Below are 14,853 nucleotides of genomic sequence, written 5' to 3'. Positions count from 1 at the left end.
CAACAGATGGTGTCTGTAACTCTCATCCATAGACTGCTTCAATACCCAATCATTATAGCCACTTTATGGACAAACAAACACAGGCACAGAGTCATCCATACACTCTCACAAATATACCAGACAGAGACACAGGCACACAAACATCCAAGTAGCTACAAATGTATCCCTAAAGACATGCACTCATGTGTGCATGCACGTACACACCCAAACCCACCTTACCCATACACCTATGCAGACTCGGGCACAGACACAAACACACACAAGCATCCATATGGTTGCAAACATGCTCACACATATGCATGCATGCACGCATGCGTGCACACTCACACAAACACACTCACATGCAAATAGGACCCCACAAATTAAGCTGAGCTTGCTTGTAGAACTGTGACTGTACACCTCAGAAGTTTGATTATAATGAATGAATGAATAAATACAAGAATAACTGCCACACAGAAATGTATCTTCTCAGATCACCATTGTCAAAATATAGTGCTCAATTCACTACAGCTTTCCCATGTACCACTATACCTCTTAGCTCAAGTGCCACTCAGGAAGCCAAAAAATACTAGGGGATAAAGTCAGGGGAAGATATTGCTTTTATACATTTACAAAGTTGTTAGAATAACAAGTTTTGTATTTGCAATTTTTTTTTCTTGAAGGCTACCAAGTCTGAAATTTGAATGCCTATCATTGTTTAATAACTGTAGTTCTGACTGATTTGCCAGAAAAACACAAATGGTATGAGAAACAGAATTACAAATCAGAGACAGTTTAGTCCACTTCTGCTCACATCATGTGCCTGCATGTATATATATATATATATATATATATATATATATATATCTATAAAATTTTACTGATGTGCACTTGGTTGAATGGCTGTATTATCAACTCACTTCTGTGGAAAGTTGCATTGCAGAATTCCAGTATAGCTGAAATGCATACTGAATTCAACCCAGAAACAAGAGTTAACATGGGTAGAGACAGAGATGAGATTTGTACGTCAGAAATTTTCAACGTTTGAGTTTCAGACTTCACGGAAAGTGGATTCGACCAAGTACACTAGTAAAATGATAGTAAACCGTAAGTTTGTGTGTGTTATTCACATACATACGTGACCATCAATTACAGCCAATTGTATGACTGTGACTGTAGAAATTTGATTGTGGTCATATGAATGAATAAATGAATAGTTTCATAGTTTCATAGTATAGTACTAGGCTATCTGCCCTGGGGCATTTGTAAGCCTAGCCATAGTGATGTGGCTTTTGCCACCCCATGAAATGGTATAAAAATGTACAGAATAAATCTAGAATACTGTGCCTCTGTCTAGTAGTTGACACAATGAAGGTCCCCTTATATAATAGAGTTAGTTTACTGTGCCCCTGTCTAGCAGTGACACAGATGTGACCCGTGGGGTAAACTTACAATCTCCCATCCACTCATCAAGATTTCTCTTAAAGAGAGTCAGTGAGGGGCTCTGCCTAATACGAACTGGGATCCTGTTCCAAAGCATGGGAAGCCTCTGGGTTATGAATCTATCCCTCCAGCATGTCCTATTCATACTTGTGCCGAGGTTTAAGTCTTTAGCTCTCGTGGTCCTGATGGATTTGAATTTTTTGAGGTGGAGCATGTCCATCAGATCCTGATTGGACATGGCCTTGTACGTCAGGCAGAGACCACCTCTGAGTAGGCGGTATGCTACTGAATAGAGCTGAAGTTTCTTTAGTCTGGCAGAATAAGACATATGTTGGAAACCCTTGATCCTTTTGGTGAGGTACTTTTGTGGTCTCTCCAGCTGTTGCAAATGCCGGGTGAGGTACATACCAAATGGGGCATTGTACTCAATCATGGGTCTGATGAGGGAGGAATATAGGGGTACAATGACATCCTTGGATCTGGATGTGAATCCCTTCATGATGAGGTGTGCAAGGTAGAATGTTTTTCTAACCACTTTGGCAACGTGGGTGTCAAATGAGAGGTCGCTGTCTACTTTGGTCCCTAGGTCTCTGATTACTTTTTCCATACTCAGTGGGTTGCTGTCTATGTAATAATTTGTGGGTACTTTGTTTTTTCCAAAAGGGATGACTATACATTTTTTGGCATTTAGTTTAAGGCCATGACTACGGCACCAGTTGTCCGTTTCAGTGAGGCCTTTTTGTAGGATGTGTGTGTCTGCTGGTGTATCGACTATGGCACCTAGTTTGCAGTCATCTGCGAACTTTGTCAGCCACAGCCCTCCCATGTTTGCTTTAACATCTGAGAAATAAATGCTGAACAAGAGGGGTCCCAGGACAGATCCCTGTGGGACACCACTTGTGACTGGCTTTGAGTCTGATATTGCTCCAGCAATTTTAACTTTATGGGTTCTGTCCTTTAGCCAGTTTGCAACCCATCTAGTGACATAAGGGTTTACCTCTAAGCTGTTTAGCTTATCTATGATGCCTGAGTGGGGTATTGTGTCAAAAGCCTTAGCCAAGTCCAGGTATGCTGTATGGACTGCTTTGCCCTTATCAATGGCTCCTAGTGACTGTTTTGAAAAAGTCAACCAGGTTTAAAAGGCAAGATCTGCCCTTTACAAAGCCGAACTGGGTGGGGTCAAGTGTCTGTAGGTCCCCTATGTCTCTGTTTATGAGTTCCATAATGATTCTTTCCATAGCTTTGCAGACCAGGCTAGTTGAGCTTATGGGGCGGTAGTTTCCAGGGTCTGTAGAGGCACCCCCCTTGTGGAGTGGGACCACTGTTGCTGTACGCCAGTGTTCAGGTACATATCCTGAAGTAAGGCTAAGGTTAAATAGCATTTTTATGTGTGGGTTTAGCTCCTCTTGGAGTTCACGTAACACGCACCCCAGGATACTGTCAGGTCCCATTGATGCTGTGTTTTTTGCTTTGTTTAGGGAGGTTCTCACTTGGACATTTGAGATGACAGGGAGATTACATTCAGCTGGGATAAGTATTTCTTCTTTTGGGGGTGAAGGAGGGGAGAAATTTGCACTGAACCTGTCAGCCAGAATGTTAGCAATATCTGTGGGTTCAGTGTATTTTTTGTTGTTGTGAACCAACTCTGAGCATATCGGAGGGTTTCCGCCCAGGTTTCTAACATAGCTGAAGAAGGCTTTGTGGTTATCTTGTCCTTAGTGATTTTTCTCTCAAAGTTTGCCTTGGATGTTTTTATGAGAGAATGTAGTTTTCTGCTAATGTTGATCAGAGATGTCTTCCCTTCATGGGATTTCTCTCTGACGTGCAGTAGCTTCCTTCTTATAAATATATACATAAATATATAAATAATTGCCACACAAGAATGCAACTTCTCAAGTCATTGCTGTCAGACTACATTGCAACACCCCCACCCCCACACACATATATACCTCAGCTTTTTAGCTCAAGAATCAGGAAGATAAAAAATAATGGAGGACAAAAGACCTAAAATCAGGGACAGCTGTCACCCTTATATAAGCAGAAAGTTGCTAAAATAACAGTCTGTATTAGCATACATTTTCTGAAGGATAAGTCTGAAAGTCAAATGTCTGTCATGTAGTGACAGCAGGCTTCAAAGATTTGTCAGAAAAACTCACATTATAAGCAACAGATTGAATATGAGGCAAAATCGGAGACTGTTGGACATATATGTCCGCATACATACATGTATTATACACACGTGCACATCTATTACATACTCTGGTATGACTGCACACTTCTGAAGTTTCATTATGATCAATTGATTGATTAAATGCATGAATAACTAGCAATCATAAATAATAGAATACATTGTTCATGTCACTGCACCCCCTACTTCCAAACACACACACCTCTCAATCTCTTACATGAAAAATCAAGCAAAAAGCTAAAATATAGGGGACAAAGGATCAAAACATGAATTTATTCAAACTGTACAATGTAGAAATAACCCATGACTGGGTATAGGTATCACAGGATTTACCCAGTGTTGGTGTGATTTCACCCTTGTGATTAAACAAAGCCAACCATGGGTAAGTCCTATGATACCTGCATTCACAAGTAGGTTATTGCTATTACATGATGACATTATTTAAGAAAGGAATTCTTACTTTTCTTGAGTAATGTATTTATATAATGGCACTTTATTGTTCTGCCAACATTCCTACTGTACTGATGTACAGTGTGTGCGTATGGTATGTATATCCATAGGCTTCCACAGTACATCAGTACATTGCTAGTGAGCTGATATAGAAGAGAGCATGTTGATATCTGTTTGCCTCAGTCAGTCTTTTTATTTATTTATTATTTATTTATTTGTTAGGAAAGTGTGGCAGCATTATTGGAATAATGAGGGAGAGGACAAATATATGAGGAAAGTGGGGTACATTCTGTCAAATTCTGAGAGGTAAGGTGAAAAGCATTCCAATCTTTGATGTTAGCAGAACTTTACTTTTTAACTGTCCAGATATTTGCAGAGTGTCCTGATTTTTTCTCATATTTTTCTCCATCCCTCTTAAAATAGTTGAAGATCAGTTTTTAAACATATCTTAATAGAAAGTCTGTCTGTTCAACAATAGTTAAGCAACACGACTTTTTTTCTATTGGGATATGCTATATTTACAACAGGCACACAGAATGGGATGTCCAATCAGAGCACCCATTTTTGAATGAGCTGTTATTGTGTAGTATACATTTTCATAAACTTTTTTTCTGAAGTTTCTTCTTTCTGCAGAAGGCAAGAAGTCCTGTAATAAGGTGTAATGATCTTATTCCCAGTCAGGAGTGGACATGGTGCATCCCTGTTTGAAAACAGCCCAGCAAGCAGAGTAAATGGATTTCCATTTTTTTCCAGTGGACCAAGGAAAATATTGGAATTCCGTGAATGCACGTATTTCTGATATCTGTAACTGTAATGCAAAAAAAGTTGCATTAAAAAGTAATAGAGGGAAAAAAGTAAATAATTAATTGATAATTATTTTAATAATTTTATCTGTGATATTATTCTCAAATTGTGTCTCAGTTATTCTTATTGGTGGTAATTTATAATTATCAACCATGGTATGCGTAAGGCCAAGCTCTAACCAAATTGGATAAGGTTAATTCAAGCACAGAAGGGGAAATTGACTAGGATTAAAATGGCACCTGGGAACAGCAGTGTATTGGAGCTGGAGGAGTGATAGTGGTACTCTTATTATCCCTGGTGGAGTAGATTCTGGTATCTGGATGGAGCACACCCATGCATTTTGGTGAATGATGCACCAGCTTCGTAATGTTTACAGCAGATTACTTCACAGTATCAGTACAGACATGAACAGCAAGATGATGCTTCCATATACTGTTTGTGTTTTGTTATAAGCTTATTAGAAATCCAGGCACATCAGGACAGCAATGGAGGATGTTTTTGCTTACAGAGCACATCTGACATGGTCACCTTTAGCATGCATGTCACAGGGCCACTGTGATATCAAGTACTCATTCTCACTCTCATGTGTTTATTGTTGACTATAAACAGGATACTGCTGTGGAGACACCTGTAGAGGCTGAGGCACAACAACAGGCAGATGCTGGCAGCTGTACATGGGCTGACAATAAGACATTTGACAAGTACCTGAATCACAATCAAGTGACACAATTGCACTGGTTGCCACCATCCCGGATGAAGGGTAGCCTTGCGTACAGATGATCATAAGACCATACAGTATGAATGCTCACCATCCCCACTAGGGGTCCCCCCTGTGGCTGGGCAGCAATGATGCCCCAGCTGCACGCTTGGCTGTCTACAAATGAGCACACTACATACAGTGAGGGTATACCCACCATAGTCCACCTTCACAGGGGAGTAAAGTGCCATCACATGTTACTCCTGACAAGTAGACAGCAGTTGGGACCAGATTGTAATTCGGGCACAGTCTGCACTACCCAGGCCATCATGGAGCTGGCTGCTGCATTGTATGGCATTTGTGAGGATGTTGCCCAGCACTGCTGGCTACTCTGAGTCGTGGAATCCAGAGACAATGAAAAATTAATCTGATGAGGGCTGTGGTGGCATACACTGCTTCCATGTCCACCCACATTCAGAAGACTGCAAATGCCACAATCGCTGTCCAGACTCATAGTGTTGCCAGAGACTGGAGTAGGGTACATGCCCAATGTGGTCTCGGGCAGTTTACAACAGAATTTCACTCCTCGTCAAGACAGCTACATCACCTAGTAGAACACTTCATCAATGAGTTTCCATCAAGGTCATAATCCTACAGTCGCACACCTTCATTGTCACTGCAGCCCCAAAGTCCTACTGCACCAGATCACACCTAGGTAGTGATACCCCACCCACATTGCAGGAGGATGACATCCCTGATACAGAGTACCCATCGGTTTTACTGTGAGAAATACTGACACCTAGTCTCTCACATCTCAACAACATAACCCAACACAGAGAATATCACCCATTGCATATAAAGTAAAAGAGCATGCCAAAAGAAGTGTTTTTTCAGGGGTGTAAGACCCGTTTGCTTTATCATGTAGGTGTAGCCCTCCACACCCCCTGTTACGTATATATACACCAACACCATGATCACATAACATTTAGGGAAGGGAGGAAAACCTCAAAGCAGAGCACCCCAATCTTGGTACATGCTTGAACTGCTCCAATATGAGTAAGTACATTTCAAACTATTGTATGCCAAGAAAAGACAGTATCACCTTAACTGTCATTTGGAGACCTCTGTCTGTGGCCCTTGTGGCATGCTGTCCCACCCAGTGAGTATAGACAGTCTTGTGTAATTGTGTCTTTAGTCATCTGTCTACATGATGATGATGATTGTGACCCAATTCACCCTCCATTTCTTCTGTGTGGTGCATGTGGGAACGTCTGATGCACAGTGTGGCTCAACCATGTCTGTGACTGGAATGTTAGGAGATCAGAATGTATGCTGTCATTTGACATAATTACATTAAGAAATAAGTTATCGGGGCCGGTGTTAGCATTTTGGGGGCCCCCAGCAAATGTCAAGTTGGGGGCCCCCTAGGCACTTCCAGTATAAGTATCATCCTGTCAATGCCACACCTCCTAAGAAACCTTTTAGTTTGTGCTGCAAACTTTTAGGAGTACTACGCACAGACAGATCTTAACTACAAGCTGTTACATTACAACAGGCCTACATACCACAGTTTGTTGACCTGCCTAACAAAGGGACACTTACAGTTACTGGCATTTAGTTGCAACAATGATACATTACAACTACTATATGTGCAGGACTGGACTTAAATGAAGTGATGACTAGGCCTAATGTTTCAACAACCCCCCTGCTCCCCACACAACCTCCAGTCCTCTCCTCTAATCCACCACCCCCTTTTGGGCTACCCATACCATGCACGTTACTTTTGTCTTCCTTTTCTCACATTTTGCCTTACTCTCAGCTTTTTCAAGAAGCCATAACTTTCAATATGCTCTGAAGTGCATTTTGAAGGGTTTTATTTTTACACAACCTTTTCATCCAATAATGGCTTGAACACAAATTATTATTAAGGAAAGAAATTCACTGTTGCTGTTCAGCATTTACTGGCATTTAGTTGCAACAATGATACATTACAACTACTATATGTGCAGGACTGGACTTAAATGAAGTGATGACTAGGCCTAATGTTTCAACAACCCCCCTGCTCCCCACACAACCTCCAGTCCTCTCCTCTAATCCACCACCCCCTTTTGGGCTACCCATACCATGCACGTTACTTTTGTCTTCCTTTTCTCACATTTTGCCTTACTCTCAGCTTTTTCAAGAAGCCATAACTTTCAATATGCTCTGAAGTGCATTTTGAAGGGTTTTATTTTTACACAACCTTATCATCCAATAATGGCTTGAACACAAATTATTATTAAGGAAAGAAATTCACTGTTGCTGTTCAGCTTTAGTTTTCTTTGCATTTTTTTCAGCACTCCTTTCCTGACCAAGATAGCACAGTAATAACAATTTAGGAAATAACTCAATTAAGTTGGTGCCCCCAAAGCCATAGGGGTTACATATGTGCCCTGTGATGCATTTTACAGCATTTTCTCAGCATTTTACTCCAGTGGTGGCCTAAACAAAAATCATGAACAAGAAAAGAATTTCAGTCTTATTTTTTTCTTTCAAGGAAGACGTAAGTTGTGCCCAAGGCTAAATGTTCAAAGCTGACAAAGTAGTAGCTTACAATAAACTAACAAGCCAGCTGTGGAAATACATAGGTCTTATCTGGGAATACTGCCTCCTTCCCTAACCTCCCATAAAAGACAGTTACTGCCCATACATCTTTCTGGTGTTAGACTAGGATGAAAGCAGAAGTTTAAATTGCCTTAGTCATATATTTCAAATGACTGCTGATATATGCATACATAGCATGCTTCCTCACCCCTAATCCTCAGTCAGCCCCATGTATATGTGCCTGATTTGTGATTGTGAGAATTATTTCAGTAATATATTCTAATTTGTTGTTCTTAGACAGTACACCACCCCTACACAAGCTATACTAACCTTCTTTTTACACCTCTGAGGTCTGTGAGAAAAGTAAATAAACAATGACCACACTGTCCTCAGCTCAATCACAAGCTATAATAACTTCATGTGCACACCTCCAAGGTTTGACTGTGATGAAAATTCAAGTTGTAATAACCACGCAATCCCCAGATCCCCAAAAGCTTTCTGTACACGCACATTTGAGCAGGCCTGGTTTTAGAATGGGTGTGGTTGAAACCAGAGGCTGTTATTAGCTTTATCCTAAAAGGCTCATAACTCAGCATTGTTCAGGTTAAACAGCTCAGCCAGAAAATAGATACATTTTTGTCCTCATTTTTCTTCAGTCAGCAGTAGCTTTTGTGGTGTCCCCACAGAGTCAAGGATGATTAAGGGAGCCCCCAGTATCCACTTATACAGTCTGTTGAGTGAGGGCACCAGACTCCAAGAAGATCTGTCAGAATATTCTCTGATGTATCTTATGTCTTACTTGTGAAATATAATTACTTAATAAGTATTTTTTTTTACTAATACCCAGAAGAATAATGTCTGTGTCCTGGCATTACTGGGTGCATGCACATACAAAAATCAATGATATCTTTACACACACACACACAAGCATAAGCCATAACAGTCCTAGTTTTGTAGTTATTTCATCAAATAGCAATATATTGTGCAACGCTGGTACTGCCACACCAGATCAGTGACTGCTGTTTAGCAGTCGTCAAATAGCAGCAGGGGTAAGTCACTTATTTACTTCATTGAGCAGTAATGCATACCTGTCACTGTCCCTGATTTCATAGACCTTCCCTGATTTTGTTCATACATTTGCTTTCTCTTTCGCAAAAAGTTTGATTTGCTGGTAAATCATTCAGGATTACAAACAGTCAATCAATCCAGACATCTGAGTTTTATACTTATGGTCCAAAAATACATGTTGTTGCAAAAGGTGTTGTTCTACTAACTTTTTAAGTGCATTAGAGTAATATTTAAAATGTAGTCCTGATTCTGAGCCTTTATTCTATTATTTTTGGGATTGCACTGAATTCTTAAGCAAAGGAATTGAGAGTTATACTATCTGGTGTTATGCCTGTATTTATAAAACTCCCTGAAACAGAAAACCATCCCTGATTATCAGAAGTATCAGCTCTTCTTAAAATCCAAAAATTGCACCAAGATAAGTCACTCTGGGCTGCTGATCTCTCTAGTGCATACCTTGTTCATGTTCATTATCAGCTTCATCCTAACAGGGTCATATCACAGCCCTGTTCAGGTTAAAGAACATAATTAGTAAATTAATAATTTTTTTCTTCCTCATTTTCCCCCAACCTGCAGCAGCTTTTGTGGGGCCCCTACACAGTCAAGGATGATTAATGGGGGCCCCCTGCAGCCACGGGTATAGCAAGTGGAGAAAATGTCCAACAGCAGGATTTAACTAAGCCACTGGCATTACATCAGCGGTAAAATATTTAATAGAATTATGATGCCTCTTACTTGACAAACCACTGTTATTACAACCACAAATATCTTTGAATTGTGAAGGAGGTATAAATAAGAGTTATTCATGTGGTTTATTAAGTAGACAAGAATGCTATACTAGCTTTTGTTGGTTTTACAGACATGTAACAAAATATCAGGATAAGATAGCATGCTGTGGTTGGGGGCCCCCAGCGACCGCAGGGTTCGCTGGTGCCTAAAGCTGGCTATGGTTGTTATACTTCAGTTTTTGTAATTATGTCAAATGACAGCATACATTCTGAGCTCCTGACTTACCAGTCACAGACATTGCCTCTTTTCATGTATGTGCTTAACTGGTGCTAAAAATAATTCATGAAGTGTTCTGTTTCTGTATGTTATGATATACCAACCTATTTTTTTAACATAGGGAATTAAAACAATGTTTATTTCTGCCACTTGCACTAGCACTGCCTTTTTTTGTTTGTTGTTGCTGTCTTTTTTGAAGATACAAATCTTAAAAACAAGACTTTCTCTTCTCTCCTATAAAGGAAATAACCTGATACTTAAATGACTAACACTTTTCTAAAGTTTTAAAAAAAACATGTTTGTTTTATTGGGAGAGCTCAGTGAAGCTTGCTTGAGTAGGTATGCAGAGCCTAAAATTGCAGAAAACATCACACAGGAGGTTTAGACTTAAGCCATTGCTGCATTCTGCTGCCCTAGTGGATAACAGAAGTACAGTGTAGTGTGTCAACGTGCTCCACTATCCATAACACAGACTAATGCTTACTAATATACTGGGTGCTTAACGCCATTCCATGTACATATGTGTCCCACAGTGATGGGAGACATCCTGTATGTGGTCACTGATGTGGAGCAGTGTGGCTTGTGTCAGTGTATGTGACCAGCTACTCAGCACAGTATTGTGTACTTCATGACTTTTTTGGCATAGCCATCCCTAAAGAATAGGTAGTGTTTACTGATAATGAGTGGCATATTGGTGTTATTCTAGTCTGCTGCAAATCCAGCACATAAGAAGACCTTGAAACTGCCATATGTTGGCAGTAATCTACACTTATTCTTCCATAATTTGATTCACAAATCATGTACAGTATACCATTTAGAGCATTAGTATAAAGGCTGAGAACAGGTAATATACTTTGAGATTCCCTGTCCAATACTAGCTTTCCTTTCTTACTGTCTATGGATTATAATCCTCCTGCTGCACAAGTACACGCTGAGAGAAAGAGGCTAACAGTTGGTGTAAGGCATTTACAAATATCAGTGGTTATCTAAACTGAGTTTTTCAAAAGTAAAACAGGCTGTATAGAGACACATGAATGTAAAAGTCAAAAATGTATATACTTATTTTGATTCTACTGATCTTAACTCTCTTTCTGTTTAGTAAATTAAAATAACAGACAGATAAGGATAATATTGATATTTACGTTGGAAAACAGTCTTCACTGCTGTGGTTAAGGGGCTAAAGCAGGACACTTGTCTGCAAACCAGTACATACATAATGGCATTGTACAAATAATCATACTAATTTGTCACCTAAAACCTAAAAAGCTGTATATTTTAATGTGCCATATCTCATTATCTAAGATGGTTTTTAAAATTAATTTATTTTGTTTCCTGTTTTCTTCATGTTCAGACTCTTGTTGTTGGGTCTTACATGATTGCTCAAGGTTTCTTCAGTGTTTACAACATGTGCGTGGACACCCTGTTCCTGTGTTTCTGTAAGTATATCACTTAAACCTTATTTCACATAATATTTCCTTTATGCATGCTAGGACTAGCAGCTATGTTGTATTTCTGACTGGAGATGGTAAGTAAATCTGCCCAGGAATGTGGTTGTTACTGATGAATTATACAGAAGCAAAAATCTGAAAAACAATATATAATGGGGGTGGTGTCCATTCATTTACACTTCTGTTAACAGAGGTGTGAAGACAAACTCAGGATATAGTCCTAATGATATTGTGTAGTGTCTTTCAGTTGAAATGGGTTCTCTTTTGGAAATTACATAGTTCATTAGGAATCTGATTCCCACATGTACACTAGTGAGATATGTGATCTCCATATAGGCGGTAACTTCAGATTTCCTCTTCTAAGACTTCCTTCCTCAGGAAAGTAGTACAGTCAACCACAGTAATCGCAAGTCCTATTGACTAGAAATTAGTAAGGAAAGCATTGCAGCAAGCAGAAACCGTTGTGGAGATTAAAAAAAAAACCCTCATTTATTTCTGTTTATTATCGAGTAACATCTTTTCAGTATTTGCATATTATATCTCCACAGCAACACCCAGATTTGCTCTGAGCTACTGCACAATGGTACCTCCTAAACTGAGCCAACAGATATTGCCAATATACTGGCCGACAGATTCAATGCCAACTTTACTCCTCCCACCAGGTTAAACAGCACTGTCCAAGGCCAAGAATACAGCTTCTGTGGGATCTGACAAGATCCCTGGCTGTGTTCTATATGAACTACAGAGTGAACTGGCACCTCAGCTGTGTGCCCCGTTCAATAACAGCCTCACCTCAGGCTTTTTCCCTACCAAATGGCACACTGCTACAGTCATCCCTCTCCACAAAGGAAGAGCAACTACAGACCCTGGGAACTATTGCCCCATTAGCCTGACAAGTCTGATATGCAAAGCTATGAAACACATCATCATGGACCTAATAAACAAGGATAATAGGGACTCTCCAATCTCTGGATCCCACACAGTTTGGTTTTGTGAAGGGTAGATCATGCCTGCTCAATCTGGTTGACTTCTTTGAGTCAGTCACCAGAGCTGTGGATGAAGGTAAGGTGGTTCATACAGCCTACCTTGATCTGGCCAAGGCCTTTGATACCATTCCCCACTCAGGAATCACAGAAAAACTCACTAAGCTAGGCATCAACCCCTATATCATTAGGTGGGTTGCAAACGGGTTCACAGATAGAACCCACAGTTAGAAAGTAGCTGACAACAAGTCAGACTGCTGACCAGTCATGAGTAGAGTCCCACAGGGTTTGATCCTGGGTCCTCTCCTGTTTGGTATCTACTTCACTGAAGTCCAGGCCAACACAAAAGGACTCTGGCTGACAAAGTTCACAGATGATTGCAAGTTGAGAGCTATTATTAACACCCCAAGTGATGTTGACATCCTACAGAAAAGCCTCACTGAGACCAACGACTGGAGTCAGAACCATGGTCTTAGGCTCAATGCCAAAAAATGTGTCGTCATCACCTTTGGGAAAAACCCAGTTCCATGAATTACCACATCGATGGTAGTCCACTGAACATGGCATAATAAGAGATCTGGGAACACAGGTTGACAGCAAACTCTCTCTTTTGACCACCACATTGCCACTGTGGTCAGAAAGTCCTTCTATGTGGCACATCTCATTACTAAGGGTTTTGCATCCAGGACGAAGCATGTCATTGTCTCCCTGTACTCTTCCCTCATTAGGGCCAGTCATCGAGTACAATGCCCCATTTGGCATGTACCTCTCTAGACACCTGCAATAACTGGAGAGACTGCAAAAGTACCTCACAAAGAAGATCCTAGGCCTTAAACACTTGTCCTATATGGACAGACTCAAAAAACTACAACTAATGTCTGTCTCATATTGCCTACTAAGAGGCAATCTCTGCTTGACTTACAAAGCCATGTCTGACCTAGCTCTGTTAAAAAATGCTGCATCTAAAGAAATCCCAATCTCTCCACACCACATGCTCCAGAGACCTCAACCTCTTTACCACAATCAACAGAACATGCTGAAGGGAGGGGTTCATAACCCAGAGTCTTCCCATGCTATGGAATAGACTGCCCATACATGTCAAACAGACCACCTCACTGGCCCTCTTCTAGAGAAATCTTGATAAGTGGATGGGAAATGGAAAATTCACCCTGGGGATCACTCCAGTGGCTCTACTCGACAGAGGCACTGGAAACTAAGGTCAGGTGGCAAGATGCCAGGGTAATCCTATGGGCTAGGCTTGTAAAGGCTCCAGAGCCATTAGCCTAGTACACACTTATGAACCTATGAACCTGTATAGTAACACAGTTCATTTCATAGGTCCGTATGGTCACAGACATGCAGTTCAGGAGACCATTGAGGAGAATAACCCAGTTTCCCAATTACCCTAAAGCACTGTCTGGTTAAGTGACTTGCTCAGAGTATCACAGCAGGTAAAGGGAAACTGAGGATCTTAAACCCTAGATTAAATAAAGCAGTATGTTGAAAGTGCTGAGCTTTAATCTTCTTAATTAACTGGCATTTAAGTGATCACCATGCATTTATAATCTCACAATGACCTTCTTGATACACTGCTATTGTTCTTTTATCATCCATAAATACACATCTCTACATTGCCATATTTTCAGAGCATATAATTCAGCTATCATATAGCTTTCCTATAATCTGGCATACAGTTTATCTGGTGAAAAACATATATGTTCACTATATTAACAACTACTACAGTAACTTTTGCTAGATGGGTTATATTCTGACAAGGACATAACAGACAAACAGCTTCCAAAGCTTCAGGGCACCCTTCCACCTTCAGAACGTTACTGCTGATGAACAGTATGCCATTCTGAGGCTTTTAAGAATCAACGGCCACTTGTGCTTTCCTTAGCTGGGCAGATACGTTCCCCTTGGAAAACAAAACTTCCATTTTCTTATTTTTTACTTCTGTTTTATTGCTTTCCTCTTTAGGAAAGTTATTTTAAAGCTAGGAGTGTTGTGTTTTAATGGATTGTCTTGAGACTGTCAGTAGTGTTATCTAATTGATAAACTATTTTCTGTGGAGAAATTGTTTATTTTAAGGTTGTAGGGCTGCCATAGTGTTTGAAAGTGCTTTTCACCTTATTTCTATAAAAAAGTAAGTTTTGTGGACTAGTAGCTTTACTGGCATTACTGATAGTTTTCCACAGGATAGAG

General features: G+C 40.2%; 1 protein-coding gene across 1 annotated transcript in view; it reads left to right on the top strand.

Moving 5' to 3' along the window:
- Window positions 1–14,853, top strand: part of SLC44A4 (solute carrier family 44 member 4) — a 1,277,084-nt gene that overhangs the window by 1,206,294 nt on the left and 55,937 nt on the right. Inside the window, exon 22 of the mRNA XM_044082136.1 lies at window positions 11,569–11,653. Within this exon, the coding sequence (XP_043938071.1) occupies window positions 11,569–11,653 (85 nt within the window). The remainder of the gene's footprint in view (window positions 1–11,568; window positions 11,654–14,853) is intronic.

Source organism: Protopterus annectens, chromosome 9.part0 (genome assembly GCF_019279795.1).
Source record: "Protopterus annectens isolate FY-2018-M chromosome 9.part0, PAN1.0, whole genome shotgun sequence".
Lineage (NCBI taxonomy): Eukaryota > Metazoa > Chordata > Ceratodontiformes > Protopteridae > Protopterus > Protopterus annectens.
This window is presented reverse-complemented; position numbering and strand designations above follow the sequence as displayed.